This window comes from Pteropus medius, unplaced genomic scaffold, assembly GCF_902729225.1.
Source record: "Pteropus medius unplaced genomic scaffold, Ma_sr-lr_union100, whole genome shotgun sequence".
Lineage (NCBI taxonomy): Eukaryota > Metazoa > Chordata > Mammalia > Chiroptera > Pteropodidae > Pteropus > Pteropus medius.
Genome location: NW_024349569.1, coordinates 542,287 through 563,064, shown reverse-complemented (window position 1 = coordinate 563,064; position 20,778 = coordinate 542,287). Strand labels below are relative to the sequence as shown.

The following is a 20,778-nucleotide window of genomic DNA, read 5'->3' as shown; positions in this document are numbered from 1 at the left end:
AGCTATAAGAAGAGAGGAAATACTGCCATTTGTGACAACATGGATGGAACATGAGATAATCATGCTAAGTGAAATAAGCTAGACAGAAAAAGTTGAAAATCACATGATATCACATATGTGGGATATAAACCTAAAAGCAACAAATGACAGGACAAAGAGACTCATGGACATGGACTATAGACTAGTGGTTACCAGAGGACTATAGATTAGTGGTTACTAGTGGGGTGGGAGAGGAGAGGGCAGGTAGATGGGGTAAAGGGGTCAAATACAGAAAGAGGGTGGGGGGATGGGGTAGGGGGCGGATGAAGTGGGTAAAGGGGATCAATATATGGTAGCTAAAGGAAACTGGACTTTGGGTGGTGAACACACAATAGAATATACAGATGTCAGATGATAATGTACACCTAAAAATTATATGATTATATTAAGCAATGTCATCCCAATAAACTTAATAAAAAAAAAGATAAACCTTTTGATGGAAATCTATATATTTACTTTCCATTTCGATAACAGAATTTTAGATGTAAAGTTTAAATTTTCAATTAAGACAATAGGAATTTTTTTAAATTTAAGTTTGAAAAAGTGATCCATAATGAGCTCTCAAGTATGCATATTTGTATAATGTGTACCTAATTCCTGGTGGAATTTCTCCTGCTATAAGCTCTTAGCATGGGAAATACTTATAGAACATGGAATGAAAAGTAGTTTATAAGAATAAATAAAGTTTAATTCAATTTTTGTTTTAAAAACTGGAAGGATACATACCAAATGTTAACTGTCATTACTCTAGATCATAAGATTATGGGTAACTTTTTAAACTTATGCTGATTTTTATGTATTTTCCACAATAAATGATTTTGTAATATAAAAATTACTTTTAAAAAATGAGTTGGCCAGAGCTTTAATATGAAAATTCCACCATACCTCCAACATAGTACCTATAATATTTGGTTGCAATTATTTGTCTGCCTTTTCCATTGCTAGAATATAGGGTGTGTCTTGTTCACATCTATTTTGCCAGTGCTAAGCACAGTGCTCGACACATACTGAATGCTCGATTAGCTTCTCCATTATTATTAGCCAAATTTACTAAGAATGTACTATCCACCAAGTATTATCCTAGGTGCTTTACATACATTATCTCACTGAAAACTTGCTACATTTATCACCATTCTACAGATGAAGAAATAGATGTTTAGAGGTTATGGAATTAAGCCTAACAAAGCATCTTGATGAGAGTCAATCTATCTTTCTCTATAACTGAAAAGTTAACAGTATAAATGTGAGAAATTTAATAGAATACCTGAATCCAAATTTGCAGGGGTTGTGGACCGGCTCGTTTGTGAAGAGTGTCTGAAACAGTTACTGAAAAATCCCTGAATGTGTGTAGAAAGCAAATTTTTCCATGATTCATTTGTATCTTCAAGTAAAATATCATGAATCAAGTATGGAAGCACAGCCTGACAAAAGTCAGTTTTCACCTAGAACACACAAAGACATCCAGTCAATAGTTTAAGTTAAAAAATAAATTTTACTTGAAGTTTCATCCCGTTGCTGACATCATTTTTAAAAAATGATAGATGAATGTTATAAACCCAGCATACTGCTAAAAAACATTCAAAAAACATATACCGCAGTGTTTAAAAAAAAAATCAAATCTAGAATACCTATATAAAACGTATGTGTTAGTTACAATGTAATTATTCAGTTCTAGTCTAGGCCATTTGCATATAATGAAATAGCATTCTGATTACAATTAAATTTATTATGTCATTATTATAAATAACATTTCATAGCTGAAAAGCATTACTGTTAACAGAAGTTCTGTAATTTGATATAATGAAAATGGGGGTCAAAATTTGTAAGAAAAGCTGAAAATTTGATTTTTGCACATTTTCTATACCCAGTGAAGAGCTACAACAGCCATGTTCATTTTTTAATAAACCCCAATTTGTGGGTATACATTTGGGTATTGATTTGTGTTATACTCCAAGTGTAGAAAAGTGCTTTAATATGTTTGGTACTTATCTTATTTTTGCCAACATACTATCTTCATATACTCATCATATACCACACATATAAGGCAGATTGTAGATTACCAATTGAATACTCTTTCCTTTTTTAACTAAAGACAAGTCAAAAAGTCAGTTTTGGAAATAGGGAATTTAAGGAACAAGGAATTGGGGTGCATATAAACGTATATTTGGAATATTTACACTCCGGCACAAGGTCAGAATTTTATAAAAATCTTACATTTATTCACCAAGAAATGAGGGTGTGTGTGTGTGTGTGTGTGTGTGTGTGTGTGTGTGTCCCCAACTCTGCTGACCTGGTACATGAAGTAATGCAGAGTATGATAATTTATTCTCTGTCAACATCTTTTCTGTAAGAAACAAGGAATCCTTTTTAAACTGCTTTCAATGAGTGCACTTTATGGAAATATTCACCTCCCTATCAGTTATTTGTCGCTGGTTGATGTTTGACCTAGTCAGATATTTTGTTTTCTGTTGAATCATGCTTGACAGTACTATAAATTAGGTTAGCTTTCAGTCTTAGAGCATCTGTTGAATCATGCTTGGCAGTACTATAAATTAGGTTAGCTTTCAGTCTTAGAGCATCATCATATTGTGCTGTTTTGGATTACACATTTGATAAAAGCGTTTAAACTTTTTGTTTGATTTGGTACATACCTTTATTCTCTATTGAAATATATTGTACTGTACCTTCAAAATAAAAAAGCAATGCTAACTACAACCCCCCCATCCCTTTTTCTCACTCAAGAAAGCACATGAAGGAAAGTAAATGACAATGACTTTATTAGAAGTAAACAAAGAGCAGAGTTTTAGTTAATATAAATATTTACAGTAATCAGTATTTTAACTATCATTAGTAACAAATTACTCGACACCCTTTAGAACTCATCCAGTATGTAAGTACCCCACAGCTGAAACCTGCTGCATAAAGTTATGGCTAAATAAAGATGCCCTGTTTGATGGTTTCCCAACAGCTGAGTGTAGGTAATATTGCATGAAAATGATGAACTGTACTACAGCACACTTTCTAGACATAAAGGCCACAAATGTACACAGAAGCCAAATGACATGGGACAAGCAAAAATAAAGAAAAAAAAGAAAATAGAAAACTATTAGGAGAAAACTCAAATGATAAAAGCAAAGGTAGAAAGGGATTAAGTCAAACCAATTAATCTTCTTACCTCACACATTGGCTTTAATAATTGCAGAATTTCACTTTTTGTGCCTCCACTATCCAAAATTGCACAAGTCAGTGTTTTTATCCAAACATCATGATTTTCACTTTGAGGAATCCACAGGCTTGAATCATCCAAGCCTTCCAAAAGGCTTTCTTTGTCAAGTCTGGGTACTTCTAAAAACTACAAAGAAAAAAATAAAATAAAAAAAAAAAAAAACTAGAAAGGAAGTGATCAGGAAATGTAAATAAAATAAGGTAATCTGAAATACATTTTGCCCTTTCTATGCAAAACAAATATCTAGACAAACAAATCTGTTTCCAAATCAAACTAAATCTAGTTAAAACTAAATCTGGAGGCAATGGTCACCATACAAATTTAAAATACATTTATGTTTATATGAGGCAGAGTGGTATCACAAAAACTAACTGGTCTAGACAGCAGAAAACTTGAGTTCTAATCTCAACTCACTACTAGTATAATACAGGAATCACAAACTCTCTGCCTCATCTGTCTTATGTTACTATTTCAATGATGAGTATATGCCCTGAAATTAAACTGATAAAACCTCAATAGTACATTTCTCAGTCACTCTATGAAAGGAAAATAATAAACAGGAATGCTTAGACTAAAGGGGAAATAAGAGTTCTTAAACATCATTCACAGAGTACTTTTGTTGAAACCTTGTTATGATAGCATGGTAAAAGGGAGAAATTTATAGGTCATCTTATAATTTCACTACGTGGCTATGATACTTAAACTTGCTATAGAAATAAATACTTGCTTGTTGATTACTATACCTATAAACCATACCCAGGATCGATAGCTTTTATAGGATCAAAGTCAGGGTTTTCTACTCAGAAAAAAGGCCTGTCATTAAGAACTCCTCCTATTTCCCAAACCAATCATCACTTCTCTAGGCTACCTATCTCAGCTGTTCTACACTGCCAGAATTAAAAATACAAATCCCTTGGATTCAAGAAATACAGTTGGAATTATTTCTAAAAAAGGTTAAATGTTAGTATAATACTATTTAAGCAATGTGATATTCTTATACCACAGCAAATAGAACTGTTCTAAAATAGTGGATATTCCATAAATAAATGCTTATTGAGAGACCTTTTTTCTCGATGTTCTAAAAGGCTGTAGATAGATGAGCATGGGATCAGCTGTTGTCTTGTAAATCTCCCAGAAACTATGTCCAGTCTTTGTGGCTAAAATGTTTTTCAAACAGGTAACAGCAGCTGATCGCACTTTGACACTGAAAAACATATAATTCAAATGCCTATAAAGTATATCAACTATTAATTAATCGTGATAAATGTTAAGCAACCGCCAATGAAAAAAATTAAAATCAAAATATATATTAGAAAATTTTAATTAGGAAATTTTATATTTATAAAATTCTTTTACACCAAAGCCAAAATACAAAAAGATTTTAATATTCTTTCAGTAAATTTGAGTTTCTAATCACTGCACTAGCAATCCCCTTCATTCAATACAATAAAGTTTATATAATGACTACTAAAAATTAAAAGAACTCATAATAAGTAAAAAGAATTGACAAAAAAATGAGTAATGAGAATGATAGAATAGTAATCCACCTGAGAACATAATATTTTGATAATATTTTCTCTAAGAAATACAAATAATTTGGGGTAAGGTAGAATGATATTTCCCTCCAAATGATAAAATTATTGTCTAGAACAATTTTAATCAAAAAGTAGTTATTATGACCAGAAGCTAGTTGAGAATCATTAATTTAGTCATCTAAAACACCTACTAAAACACTTAAGCGTCTCCTGCAAAAAACTAGGAAAAGGAGGGCTGCAATACAAGAGTACTGAAAATATGACAGCTGACAAAAAAATGTCGTAAAGCCTGATACTGTAACTGATGATGAACTTTCGAGTAAAGATCTAATGTCTTTTAGGTTTCTCAATTTAAGACATAGAAACATAAACAAATTTAGATTCATCCTTTACTCCTATTTCCCTCACTCCTCCATATTTAATTAACCAGCAAGTTCTGTTGGCTACATATTAAAAACACACCCTGGTTCCATCCATTTTCCATCTATCTATATATTACCACCATCCTAAACCAAGTCACCATCATTTCTCCTCTGGACTACTCTAACAGCTTCATAATCAGGCTTCCTGTTTCTGCTTTTGCCCCCATCACAATCCATTTGCCACATAAAAGCCAATAAATATATTAGAAAATTTTACATTTATTAGGAAAGTTTATATCTATAAAATTCTTTTACACCAAAGCCAAAATTATAAAAAGATTTCTAATATTCTTTCAGTAAACTTGAGTAAAAATGTAAGTAGTATTACGACACTACTCTGCTTTAAATTCCATGGCTTCCTTGTATATTTCAAATAAAATCCAAATTTCTTCATCAGAATCAGTCTTACCTTTCTCATTTCATTTCATACCATCTTGTTCCACACCAGGCTTCTTTCTATTCCTTAAAGACACCAAACTTATTTCTACTCTAGATATTCCCTGTCTGTAATGTCTGATCCCTAATGATCTTACAGCTGATTCCTTATCACTCAGTTCAGCTAGATGACATTTCCTCAGCCAAAGCCTTCCATGACCAAGTATTCTGGAAATTCCTCGGTCAACATTGCTTCTATAAACCTGATGCCTCTTAAACATGAAATGATTTTTTTCCTCCTACAAAAAGATAGGAACGACAAACTGTACCTGTTCCTTATGACTCTCAAGTTCAAGTACTATCTGTGTACACCTTTTTCAGAAAAACCAACTGCAAATTACTGTGAAACATTTGAAACATTTAATGAAACATTTAATGCTTGCAAATTTTCTATGAAAAAAGTCTTCGAAAACTGTGCCAATTACACATTTTAAAAATGAGATAGATTAATAAATGGACAGAAGGATGGCTAGATATGACAAAGCAAGGATAGTAGGAAAATACTGATGATAAAATCTAGGTAGAATCTAAGTGGTAAATATATGGGTATTACTGTGAAATTCTTTCAACTTTACTGTACATTCAAAAATTTTTATAATAGAACGTTTGGAGATAAAACCATGCTAGCATTTTTATTGTAACAACAAAAGAGAAAAAAATACAAGTCCATTAAATCAACAATGAAAACATGGCAGGTATACATTATTGCTAACCATTTATTCCCAAAGAGAAGGGGGTGAGCTGCAGGAAAACAGATGCGAAACACCTATTTAACTTAGAAGGATGCCTAGTTGTGGGCAAAAACCCTTTCAAACCCGCCCCCCTCAAACAGCCATCAGGTGCTTAAATATATCATAAACAAACAAACAAACATATATAAATGAGGATAGGAGCAAAGGGGCAAAAAAGAAAAACAAAAGTAATCTCATAACCAACAAGCTGAAATTATAATAATAATTGTTGCAATTTTCTTTTGCATAGGGAATAAACAGGTAAAAAGAAAAAACAACTACCTGTCTGATTAGCTTAAAAAATTTGGATTTATAAAATTTCTGCTCTGACTTATTTTAAAAGGATCAAAGTGGTCTAGCTGAGAAGACAACAGTACCTTAGATCCTGACAAATGCCCCAAGTATTCCGCAATACATTCCCCTATCTTAATATTGTGTATAGAACTACTTGGCAGTTTTCTTATTATTTGTCTAGTCTACTCTGACTACAATTTAACACAGACCTTGTCTGGTGTATTTATCACTATATCAAATGGCACACAGTAGATTTTAGTAACTGTGTGAATAAAAATAAGATTTTCATTACAAAACTTGTGATTGAAGGAAAAGTGTGGCAATGTAGAAAAACATTAAAGCTATTAAAAATTTTATGTGAGGTATCATTCTCCTTGAATGTCAGATTAAATAAGTGCTATCATAAACAAAGTATCATTAAATACTCACCAATCTTCTGTCAGTGTATTATTTAGGAAAGTCAGCATTATGAGGGTCCACTGAAGTTCTTTATCTTCAAATAACTCAAGGGCCTTGGCATAAGATATATCTCTACTATGCTGTATAGCTATTGTAGAGAAATCTATAGGACCCACTTCTCCCAAGCAGCTTCCAACAGCCTCTACATATAGAAATTCCTTATCAGTTGAGTTATAGCTAAGAGATCATACACACAACAGAAATTTTCCAATTTCAAAAATATAATTCCATTTTGTCATCCAAGAGTAAAGTGTTTCTCAAAGATTTTGAATAAATCAAAGCTACAAAATACTGTATCCTTTCTTTTACATATCATTCATTTAAGCAATAGGTAATTTCCCCTATAAAAACATATCCAGGTGATAAAGGATGAAACTCTAAATATAGCTACTGTATCAAAGCATCAACTTTAAAACTTAAAAATGTTTTGAGGTATTAAATACATGAAGTCCACAAACCCTGAATGCTCAGTTCAGTCAGTGAAAACTCAAAAATACACATGTGTATGCGTGTGCACACACATTTTTTTTTCCCGTCTACATTATCACTACCCAGATAAAGAAAGAATGTTTTCAGTATGCCAGAGGACTCATTTAAGCTCTTTCCCAGTCATGGTGGAATTTATTAAAATATATTTACAAATTTTTTGATAGTCCTCCTTTCAAAAGGTAGAGCCTAATTCCTTTCTCACTTGACTGTGGACTGTATTTAGTGACTCACTTCTAACAAACACAATAGGTACTACTAGTCTTTCATCTCCTTGATTAAATTTATCTCCAGGTATTCAATTCTCTTAGATACTATTATAAATGGATTTATAAATGGAATTTCCTTTTTTGATTTTTCTTTGCTGGTGTATAGAAACTCTACTGAATTTTGTGTGTTGACCATACATCCTGCAACTTTGCTGATTTACTGATTTTGAAAATATTATAAAGATGACCACTGGAATATAAAAACTCATATTCATCCAGCTAAAGAGTTTACCTAAAACTTCTCTTTCACCAGTGTGGTTTACTGCCATCTTGGATAACTGCAACAAGCTGACAACTAGCTTCACCATTATGCCATCTTGCGGGTTACCTAGAAGCAGTTTTTAAAAAATTAGTTTAAACTGTAATGGAGAAAACACTTTCTTTACAATATGCTTATATATTAAAATTATCTGACTAGAAAACTTTATTAAGTTTTTTTAAAGGTTTTAAATCATGAGCATTTGAAAAATATGAAGGGAATGTATTTGAACTTCCTTATGAAATAAAACCATGTAAAAATTTTCAGCAATATTTGGCAGACACAAAGAGAAAAAGGTGATTAGAGAAGTCAGTACCTTAGCAAAATCACAAACTGAAATACAGTAATCATTCAGCATTAAGCTACAAGGAACCCTAGAAGCATGATTGGTTTTTTAATCTCTAGCATTTAGTCTAGACCAGCATTGTCCAATAGAACTTTCTCAAACAATGGAAATATTCTATAATCTGTGTTGTCCAGGGATAACAACTAGCCACATGCTACTACTTACAATTTGACATGTGCTAGCACAATAAAGAAGCTGAACTCTGAATTTTATTACATTTTAATTCACTTAAACAGCTACAAATAGGTAGTGGCTATATTGGACAAGGTGGATCTAAACCAATAAAATACCCAAATACATGAAAATAAGAGATAGAGGTACTCATATTTTACACATATATATATCTCAGAACAAATGTACCAGCAAGAGCTTAGATGGCTAAAACCAAAATTAGTTTTTAAAAGTACTGAGGATAAGAATAACACAATAGAAATATGAAAATAATGGGCACAGGAAGATGTAATGGAAAAGGAAGATGAAAATCAAAATGTAAGTAGAAAAGGGTCCTCCTAAGTACAATACTATAATAATCTAAACTCGAATCAAATCAATATAAAAATGAATGTTTTCTGAAGTAAAATAAAGCTAGATACATGTATACATATATGTGTATATGTAAAAACACAAACACACATATACACATATATACTACATACATAATTTAAAATGAGACATTTATTTAAATTAAGTTGGAGCATAAGCAGAGACAGATTTCCTTACATGCATGGCTACAAGAAAATAATTTTTCTTTTAGGCAGTAGGACGAGAACATTTTTTTAAGCATTAGAATAAAATGATCATGTCTGGGTTTAGAGAAATCATTCTGGCAGAGATGTAGAGGATAGATAACATGGGAGTAGTTCAAGGTGAGGAGCCCATTAGGAAGCCTTTTATGGTTGAATGAGAAGTGATGAAGTTCTGAACTAAATGATAAAAGTCTTAACTAAGTCCATGACAATTAAACCAAGAGCAAGAATTTATAAAAGATTCTTTCAAAAAGAAATAAAGTACAAATAGCCCATGTCATCAAAATTAGTACCCTGAGATGCTCTCATAAGCTCCACCATTTGATCTTTATGTAGTTCTAGTTGTCTTCGAAGATCCTTCAACCCTTCAAGCCTTGTCAATGGAAGTGCATCACAAACACTTACTGAGAGAAAATGGTTAATTTCCTAAAAGAGAAAATTAGTTAAAAATGTAACTTGCTTTTGACATGTTTTAAATAAAACTTAAAAGAAAAAAATTAATAAATGCCTTTTACACTCACTCATACCACTACTAACAAACAAGGTAAAACTAAATTGCTTCTTCCATTTTAAATTCTACAATGTTTTAATTTAAATTCTAATAATCTCATGATTACATAGTTGGATTTTAAGAATGTTATAGCATACTCAATTAGAGGAAAAACTTTAAGTTTCTATTTATGTAGTACCATAACTCTGGTTTTACATCTTAATATACTTAACTATATTTTCATATTGATATGAAGTAAAAATAGATGATTTTTAAATTATAAGATTTATAAGAAAAATATACCTGAACATAATTTTGAAGTTATAAAGGTTAAAAGAGAATTAAAGAAAAACTCTTTAAAAAGTTAAATATTTCTAATTCAAACATTAAGGATCCCTCTAAGGATCAGATGGTAATTCTGAAATATTAATGAATCTTATGCATATGAAAATCAAGCACATTTTTATCACATTTCTTCAATATTTAAATTCAGATCTTTACCAAAAAAAACTCTGATATTTATATTTTTACTATAATGCAAGAGGATACATTGAGTTTTTTATTTGGTAAGAGAGGAGTAGATCTTATGTTATTTTTTTATCTATTTTTAAATTGAATTTAAAAGATTCAATTTTTTACTTTCAGAGCATTAGAGGCTTTCAAAAAGTACTTCTGCCTATCATCTCTAATATAACATAGTAAGATAATGGAATAATTATTACCTCCAAGAGTGAAAAGGGTCCTCTACTATATTTGATTTTCTGCTGAGTAATACGCAAATCTTTAAAGACAACACGGTCAGGAAAAGGATCTAAAAGTTTAATCGTGATATAGAGGTTTTCGTTATCCTTGTTATCTATCACTAAGTATTTCAACAAGTCCAATACCTAAACATAATTTAAAAAGGAAAAAAAAGGGGGAGGTATGGCTTAATTATATTTTAAAGTAAAACAACCGAACTACTGTAATAACCGATAAAAACTCTACTAATCTAGTTCAGACAAAATGTTTTAATTACTTCTACGGTACTCAACTATTACTGTTTCTGTGCTTTGAAATAATTTATCGAATAGTTAAAGTACTACTACTGGATGGGCACTGAGGTATAAAAATGCCACTATTACTGCAACATTTTATATAAGTAATATCCTACACACCACCGTAGTGGTGTGAACTACTGTCCCTAGCTTTGACTACACGTCAGCATGAGAAGACAAACTATCGGATTATTTACTAGATCAAAATTACTAGATGTTCTATAATTAAATGTTTATAAAAATTAACTCATTGAGAATGTTTTTCCAACTATTTTTAAGGAATATTTTCATTAAAATTACTAATTACACTAAATAAACATAAAACACTCAGCTCAATCCAAGAATACTTTATCAATGTATTTCAAATATCATTTTGAAGATGATATACAAAATTACCTGTTCCTGAACCTCCATCTGATCATCCACAAGGGGTATAAGTGTACCAACAATAACATGAAGGTGATTTTCTAAAGCATCCTTAGAATAAGTTACTGCTGTGTGGCAAACCCGGCTTAATAGGTCACAACAAAGGGAGAAGCTACGTAATGATACATCCATGAAACGAGAAGGCCTAATATAGGAAAAATAAAGTATAAGTTGTAGGAAACTACTGTGATATAAACTCATTCAAATGTCATTTTTATTCGACAGTTCTAATTCTGATGTGGCTTGACATAAAAGTCACTTTCGTATCTAATTCCTTAAAGCCAAGAGGAGAAGAGACATCAGCAAAATGGCGGAGCAAACAGCTATAAGCTCCCCTGACAGAAACACTAAAAACAAGCAGAACTATTCATTTGTTTGTTTTGTTGGTCACTTATTTTATTTTTTAGATTCCATATATAAATGAAATCATATGGTATTTATCTTTCTCTGTCTGACTTACTAATATAACACCCTTGAGGTCCATCTATGTTGTCGCAAAAGACAAGATTTCATTTTTTTATGCTGAATAATATTCTATTGTATATTTGTACATCTTTATTATCCATTCATCTATTGATGGATACTTAGGCTGTTTGTATATCTCAGCTATTGCGAATAATGCTGCAATAAACAAAGAAATATATATACATATATATATACATGTGTGTGTGTGTGTGTGTGTGTGTGTGTGTGTGTGTGTGTGTATATATATAATCTTTTTGAATTAATGTTTTAGATTTCTTCAGATAAATACTCAGAAGTAAGATTGCTGGGTCATATAGTAGTTCTATTTTTTTGAACTTCCATACTGTTTTCTACGCTAGCTGCACCAATTTACAAACCAAACAAAAACAAACTCATAAATACAGAAAACAAATTGATGGTAGTCAGATGGGAGGGGAATTAGGGGGATAGGCAAAAAAGGATTAGGAAGTACAGATTGCTATTTATAAAAAGTCATGGAAATGTAAGGTACAGCATAGGAAATAACGTCAATAATATTGTAATAACTATATATGGTGTTAGATGGGTACTAGACTTAGGATGATCACTTTGTAAAGGTATATAAATGTTGTCCCTGAAACTAATGTAATATTGTATGTCAACTGTAATTGAAAAATAAATTTAAAAAAATTTTTTAAAAGAGGTGGCAGCTCTGAAGCCTGTCATGGAAGGATCTCTAAGAATAGTACAGAATAAAAATCATTTGTATTATAAATTTTTTTTAAAAAGTATAACTGTCAGAACTTTGTTAGAACTCTAAATAGTCAAAGATTTATAGCAATCAAGCAAATGCTTAATCAATCAAGAAAATGGCAACTTAAAAACTGTAGAAAAGCTTTATGGTGACTTTACTTGCTCTTGCCCCACCTCCACCCAGCTTGGCCATAGTCAGGAAAACTGCATTCCCTAATTCCCAATGTGGGATCCTGGTCCTCATTTCCAGAGAAAGCAGAGCAGGCCTTACTCACAAATTATTATTGTGTATGTCTGTTCTAAACTTGTCTGGGAGCTACCTGAAGGACTGAGGGGAACTGACCTCTGTTTTGCCTAACCTGAATCACCCCACAGCTGGAAAAGCTGAGGGTATTCACAGAAAACATTGTAAGGCTGACCAACAACCCACAGCTGCCTGGGACAAAAGATTACTGTAGAGACATACAATAAACTGGCTAATATCTAGGTGGGAAATCTAGCGGGAGGGCTTCCTTGGGAAATTAGAGCATTCAAAATTGCCCATATATCCAGGGAGTTTAGAAAGCCACACACATGCCCAAGGTAAGATGCATGTTCAAAAACTACCTGAGAAGACCATAAGCTTTCACTTTGGGCTGATTCCTAGGCTTGGTGCACATCTAAGTATTAAGGGAGAGCCCTAACAAAGAACCAATCTACAAAGACTAGAAAAGGTTTTATTTCTCTCTCTTGGCTCCTAGTAGTCAAGGAAATCTCTGTCAAAACATTGTATGTCTATCACCACACACCAAAATTAACTCAAAATGGATTAAGGACCTGAATATTAAGACCTGAAACAATAAATTGCATAGAAGAAAACACAGGAACTAAAATCAAGGACCTTGGGCTTAAAGAAGATTTTATGAATTTGATCTCAAAGGCAAGGGAAATAAAAGCAAAAATAAATGAATGGGAATATATAAAACTAAAAAGCTTCTGCACAGCAAAAGAAACCGTCAACAAGACAAAGAGACAACCATCCGAATGGGAAAATATATTTGCAAGCAACACCTCCAATAAGGGCCTAATATCTAAAATATACAAAGAACTCATACGTCTCAATAACAACAAAAAAACAAACAATTCAATAAATGGGCAGAGGACCTGAACAGACACTTCTCCCAAGAAGACATACAAATGGCCAACAAACACACAAAAAGATGCTCAACCTCGCTAGCTATTAGGGAAATGCAAATCAAAACCACAATGAGATACTATCTCAAACCTGTTAGAATAGCTGTTATCAACAGGGCAAGTAATAACTTTTTCTTCTGTAAAAGAAAAAGGAACCCTCATATTCTGCTAGTGGGACTGCAAATTGGTACAGCCACTATGGAAAACAGTATGAGGTTCTTCAAAAAACTAAAAATTGATCTACTATATGATCCAGCAATTCCTCTACTGGGTATTTACCCCAAAGACTTGAAAACCCATATCCGAAAAGATATTTGCACACCAGTGTACATAGCAACATTATTCATGGTGGCCAGGACATGGAAGCAACCAAAGTGTCCTACGATAGATGATTGGATAAAGAAGCTGTGGTACATATGTACAATGGACTATATTACTCAGCCATAAGAAAAGATGAAATACCTCCATTAGTCACAATGTAGATGGACCTTGAGATGATCATGCTAAGTGGGATAAGCCAGACAGAAAAAGTTGAAAACCACATGATATCACTTATATGTGGGATATAAACCTAAAAGCAACAAATGAACAGGACAAACAGAGACTAATGGACATGGACAATATACTAGTGGTTACCAGAGAGCGGGGGGGAGGGGAGAGGTAGATGGAGTAAAAGGAGTCAAATATGTGGTGACAGAAACCTAACTATGGGCGATGAACACACAATATATATATATATATATATATATATATATATGCCTTACTGCTAAATTGTACACCTGAAACTTACTGAATTTCATTAACCAATTTTTTTAAATAGAAATAGAAAAAAATAAATAAATAAAATAAAATTAGAATATTTATTTTAAACTGTTGAAGACCCTAGTACTTAGGGTTTCTAGAGGTGGAGAAGTAGTATTGCAATTTGTAAAAAATACAGGCAAATACAATATATATTAAAAAGTAAAATTCATCCCAGACAAGAAAAGGCTAAAGGAATTTATCACCACCAAACCAGTAGAACAAGAAATGTTAAAGGGACTCCTTTAAGAAGAAAAAAGATTAAAAATATGAATAACAAAATGGCAATAACTAGATATCTTTCAACAATTACTTTAAATGTAAATGGATTAAATGACGGAGTGGCTGAACAGATAAGGAAATAAAATCCTTACATATGCTGCCTACAAAAGACTCACTTCAGATCAAAAGACAGACAAAGACTGAAAGTAAAGGAATGGAAACATTTCATGGAAACAAACAAACAAATAAAAAAACAGCTAGGGTAGCAATACTTATAACAGACAAAACTGACTATAAAACAAAGGCTGTAACAAGAAACAAAGAGGACCCAGTAATCCCACTTCTGAGTATGTATCCAAAGAAACCCAAAACACTAATTCAAAAAGATATATGCATCCCTATGTTCACTGCAGTATTATTTACAATAGCCAAGCTATGGAAGCAACCTAACTGTCCTTCAATAGATGAATGGGTAAAGAAGTGGTGCATATATACAATGGAATATTACTAAACCATAAAAAAGAACAAAATTTTGCCATCTGCGATAACATGGATGGATCTAGAAGGTATTATGCTAAATAAGACAGAGAAAGTAAATATCACATGATTTCATTTATATGTGGAATCTAAAAAACAAAAGAAACTAACAAACAAAACAGCAATAAACTCGAAGATAGAGAACATTTTGATGGTTGCCAGATGGGAGGAGGATCTAAGGGAATGGGTGAAAAGGGAAAGGGATTAAATAGTACGAATTGGTAGTTAAAAACAGTCATGGGGATATAAAGTATAGCATAGAGAATATAATCAATAATATTGTAATAGCTATGTATGATGTCAGATGGATACTAGATTTATTGGTGTGATCACTTCATAAATTATATAAATGTCTAATCTCTATGTTGTACACCTGAAACTGATAAAATATTGCATGTCAACTATAATTGAAAAATAAAAAATTTTTAAAAATGCAAAAAAAGCGCAAAATTCGGAGAATAGTACTCTGGCTTCTACCTCTAGAAACACAAATTTTCAATTAAGAGAAGAGAAAAATACTTATACATTGGTCTATATATATTATTTACCTTTTGTTAATATAGTGAATCAAAGTATAAATAACATCTCGAAGAACAAAGGCCCAAGCTCCTCCTAAGCCAGTTTTTATATCTTTCAATAATAAACTAACAAATAGGTGATATATTTTAAGAATTCTGTGCTTTTTATAAATGTTATTTGTCTCAGCTGCTTGCTCACATATGGCTAGAAGAATTTTCTGATATGAATCCTAGAAAATAAAGACATATTTAGTAAAAAGTTCTCAAATCATGTATACTCAGCTATAAGAAATACATTTTGTATTCAAAATAACTAAATTACAGAATTCAGTTTTGGGTCTGATATTGCATATAAAATATTACGTTAAGAAAATTACTATCTTAAACATAAAAAAGCTATTGTCTATTTAATTTTCAGATAGTAAACTATAATAGCATATTCTTAAAAAAAATTCTCTGACTCAATATATGACTAAAGTATCACAAAATTCAGCCCTCATATGTAACATATTTCAATTAATATTGACAAGTATAATACCAAGATATAAACTTATGTTTTTCTTTTTAATTCAGATGAATTTTCCATTTGTTTACTTTTTCTCTTTTTTAGCCAAAAAAGAAAGAATTCTCTCTTCAGTAACTATACCAGTAATGTATACTCACAGGGCTTTTGGAAAGAATTTCTAAAATGCTTTTAAACTTGGTTTTATGGCAATTGCTGATATAGGCAAATGTTGCTTTAATCACATGTGATGGAAAATGAGGTGGATTAGGAGCAGGATCCAAATCCCTAAGAGTTACAGGAAAAACTGTCATCATTTTCAGAACAAAATTATCAAGAAAAAACAGATTTGGTTGCCAGACCAATGAAATTCTAGAATAAAAATTTAGATTATAATAATCCTAAATTTAAAAATTATATTTCTACTAAAAAAGTAGATTTTTAATAAAATCACAAATGACATCTTAGTCTATATATATAAACCAGAATATTTAGATATTTACCTTCTGGGGCTTAATCAGTTTTCAATGATTTGTTTAAAAAATCTTTTATTAAGTTAATGGCATTTCCACAAAGGAGCCACTCCAGGTCTGAATTAAAACTCTACGCTATTACTGTAAATGCAATAATATTTTAAGACACAGCTATTAAACACTATATCAAATGAAAGTATACATACAAAAGTACTCTGGTAGATATCATTATAATTTATATGCCTAGCACTAAGGCATATAAAAAAATAAAGGGTGCTTTTAAGCAGTTTATAATCAAGTTGGGAAAATAATTCTAACATTCACGTACAACCAAGTGAGTTTCACATCCAAATTAAATTGTAGTACAGTACATTCTGAGAGCTAAGGAACACGATGAAAAGACAAGTCATAGAAAAGGAGAACGAGGAATACTTCATAAAGAAGACATTTTCAAGAGGCAACAGATGATACAATGCTCAAACACTACAGGAAGATGGAGAACAAAAAAGATCATTGAATTTACAAACAAGGGAGTCAACCAGAAAGAGCAGTTATTGTGGCAGGACTATAGCAGAAGCAGATGAGTTAACCAATTCAAAAGAAGTTATTTTTAAAGAAACAATTTTAAAAGCAGAGTACGTGCCTAAAAACTGAAATAGACATTTGAAGGTGTCAATCAATAAACTTCCCAAGGAACTTCTGAAATTGCAGCTAATTCGGTAAGTTTTAAATACCCGTACCCTGAAAAATCACAGAGGTCAGTGCTTTGGCTGGTACCAGAAGTTGCCGGTTCATGTAATGTCATCAGTAACTCCACCACAATCTCTGGTAAATTAGCAACAAATAAATGATCAATCTGTAAAGATACGAAATTAAGTTAAGTTTTTATGTCCATGACCTTTAAAACAGCTCAAGGGGCTCACTTTAGCCTCATTTCCAAAATTATTCAGTGGCCATAGAAGGAAATAAATGATGAAAGATCTAAAATGTGCAAGACATACAGCTAACTCCACTTTCTCTGCTATGCCACCGATTTATAAAGTAAAGGACAGCAGGGAAATTATACCAAATAAGACTCTCTAATCCAATTCTTTAGTTAAATTTTGAAGAATCATTTTAATAGACTTAGGCTTCAGGTTTAATATTAAATTCCTCAACCTAATCATTTTCGCATCAACCAAATTCCCCACTGATCTATGCTTCTCCTCAATTTGCATTTTACTCTTATTTGGGAACATAGAAAACTTTGCTAGTAAGAATTATCAGTGACCGGTAATAGTCATCTCTTTGTTCCCTGCATGACTTCTCCCCAGATTTCTACTTTGGTTGATACTCCAAATTCTGAGGCTAGCCGCTACTCATATTCCCTGTCATCAACAGTAGACTAAAATCCTTCCCTACAGGGGCACAATCTTCATCAACCCACTTCTTGCTACAGGTAGCCTCACAAAAAGCATAAATTCACTAAATATAAAGGATGGATCTGCTACATTACACTTCTGTCAAATGATTGAGAACTGTGTGACAACCTTAAAAGTGAATTGATTAGCACTCCAAATAAAGAATTACAGTGCTCTAAACTAAAAAGGCAAATGGCTGATTTACCTGATGGACAAGGTTTGGAAATACTTCCAAATAACAGAAATATTTTTGAATGTGACAAGAAACCTAATGTAAAAATCCTAGCCTTTCCCTCAGGCTTACATCTCAGTTGTTCAAGTCATCATTTCCAAGGTTTCAGCCCTTTTAAAAACTCAGCCTCATTTTGAAATACATCTGGATTAAGCAAGGAAAAATTAGCCAGGTCTGATAAATATCAAAGAAAAAAATTAATGAGCTTCCTTACACATAAGATGACAACTGAATTCACTAGTTTTATATGACTCTCTAATAAGTCAGACTTGTAATGTTTAGCTAAAGTACATATAAATTGTTCAGATGTCTACGCATAGCTAAACTATCTTATAACTGTAAATATTTTAGGCAGTCAACAAATTGGCAGTTTTTAGAAGACTGGAAGACTGATAACAGTCACATCAACACTTATTGACAGAAAAAAGAATCTAGAAGATTCAGAGAAAGCACTATTAGAGAAACAAAAAATTAACTTAAAATTTCATGCTAAATAAAATGGAGACTAACAAAAATTTATGTTTTTAACCAAGAAATTATTTAATTTTTGTCTCTGTTCTTGAGATTGGTGTTTTAATCAGGGTTTAATATAATCACCTTTCCCTCCTAGACTAATTCTGACTCTGAAAATTGCTATCTTTTGGTTTAAATACATAAATAAGAATAATAAGATTAGGCCTGCTCAGAAGTCTTAACTGGGAGATTGGGTGGGAGGTGGTAGCAACAGATTGTCCTCGCGTAATTCCATTACCTTTGGAGTGCCAACATTCTGTTCCAACTGTCTTTTGAGAAAGGGGCCCCTCTGCTCACCATTTGCCTCCAGACTACAGACATAACCAGCTCTGACTGGCAATGGTCTACCTAAGCAACTAAGAAATTTGCTGTTCCATTTCTTGTTTCAATGTAGATAACTGGACAACCAAAAAGAGTCTCTTGGAGTTTATCCAATTGTAATTCTAATGATAACCAAACTTGTTCAGTCATCTTTTAATTACATTAAAAACAAATTGGGCTGACCACTCCTCTTTTACCTTAAAAAAGATTTAAAATGTTCTTTAATATAAGTTACCTCAAATAAGTTTGGATGCATATAAATTATAAAACAAACTGTTAGATCCTTTTTAACATGACTCTATCTTTTATCAAATAATGAGTACTCAATATATACTAGATCGTCAGTATACATCAGAAAAAAAAAAGAAAAAAAATTTTACTTTCATAGTACTTATGGTAGACAAGATTGATAATAAACAATGAACATAATTCACAAATAAATTATATCATATGTTAGAAGATAGTCATGGAAAAAAAGGAAGAGCAGGGTATAAAAACTTGGGATTGTACTTTTCCTTGAAAAGTGAAGGACTTAATGAAGTGAGGAAATTTTTCTAAACATTGTCAGTACTATTTGAACTTAACAACTTGCATCTATTATTATTGCCAATTAAAATAAATTTTAAAAAGAAAAAAATAAAATTGAGTTATTTTTTTAAATTTCTGACTGAAAACATTTAATTTAAAAGCCAATCAAAAGGAGAGAACACTGTATAACAACAAAAAAATTCATGGATTGTCTATGCTAGATAGTGATTACCACATACTAAATTTAACTGCATAAATAAATAAAGAGCCTTAAAACTTTAAAGTTACACCTCAGATCAATTAGGGGATAAAATGCATGTAAAGGTTGAAGTCATACCTGTTTTCCTAGGAAGTTTTCATCTTTAAGCATATCATAGACTTTGGTAGCAGTCTCTCTTTGCTGTCCCATCCCAATGTCTCCTGTACCCTCATAGGCAAAGTAAGGAAGAATATTTACAAGAATCTTTGGAAAGCAGTCTGTTAGAAGATGTTTCCAGTCTTCTTGAATTTGATTAGCAATGGATTTCACTTCATCGAAATTACTTCTAATTACCAGATGTGGAATCAAAACTTTATAACAAGATCTAAAAATATGAAAATTTTAAATATGTTATATGTAACTTTTCAAAGCAAAATTTTATAATATAGTTCTTAAAATAACAAAATGCTTTAATAAGCATTAGAATATCATTTAATCTACATCATTAGATATTCTTACTCTAATTTTATAAATGGAGAAATAAAGTTAGGTAAGTTCTAAACAATCACACTAAAAAAAAAAAGATCTTAGAATACACTACCCTAATTCTGTGACCAAAAAAAACAGAAATCGAATTTGTATTTATTTCTTCTGCATAAGCAATTCATGCAAAACTATTATAAAATGAAATGTGAAAGCAATTTATAAATTCAAAAAATGTAAATTTTATTGTCAAAATGAATGAACAATAAGGATCACTATAAACAATTATGAAATGCCTTCCCAACATCCTGATACCTAAGCATCACTCTTTAGTTGTTTCAAACCTTTCCATTTTCAAAATTTTCTTCTCTAGAATCAGTTAGCAAAATATTTTTACGATAAAATTAAAATGACTAAACATCCTATAGTCAAGCAGCAGAAAAGAAAAACAAGGCAGAAATAATGAGCCACTGGTAATT

At 31.7% G+C, this 20,778-nt stretch overlaps 1 protein-coding gene across 6 annotated transcripts in view; it reads right to left on the bottom strand.

Moving 5' to 3' along the window:
- Window positions 1–20,778, bottom strand: part of ATM (ATM serine/threonine kinase) — a 125,271-nt gene that overhangs the window by 64,595 nt on the left and 39,898 nt on the right. For 5 of the 6 annotated variants that reach the window (XM_039883165.1, XM_039883162.1, XM_039883163.1 and 2 more), the window contains 12 exons: window positions 19,955–20,201; window positions 17,364–17,479; window positions 16,312–16,438; window positions 15,679–15,878; window positions 11,171–11,345; window positions 10,460–10,624; window positions 9,541–9,673; window positions 8,129–8,224; window positions 7,112–7,283; window positions 4,328–4,469; window positions 3,215–3,391; window positions 1,304–1,481 (listed from right to left, as the gene is read on the bottom strand). In XM_039883165.1, coding sequence (XP_039739099.1) covers window positions 1,304–1,481; window positions 3,215–3,391; window positions 4,328–4,469; window positions 7,112–7,283; window positions 8,129–8,224; window positions 9,541–9,673; window positions 10,460–10,624; window positions 11,171–11,345; window positions 15,679–15,878; window positions 16,312–16,438; window positions 17,364–17,479; window positions 19,955–20,201 — 1,928 coding nt within the window. The remainder of the gene's footprint in view (window positions 1–1,303; window positions 1,482–3,214; window positions 3,392–4,327; window positions 4,470–7,111; window positions 7,284–8,128; window positions 8,225–9,540; window positions 9,674–10,459; window positions 10,625–11,170; window positions 11,346–15,678; window positions 15,879–16,311; window positions 16,439–17,363; window positions 17,480–19,954; window positions 20,202–20,778) is intronic. The other variant, XM_039883166.1, reaches the window with a different exon arrangement.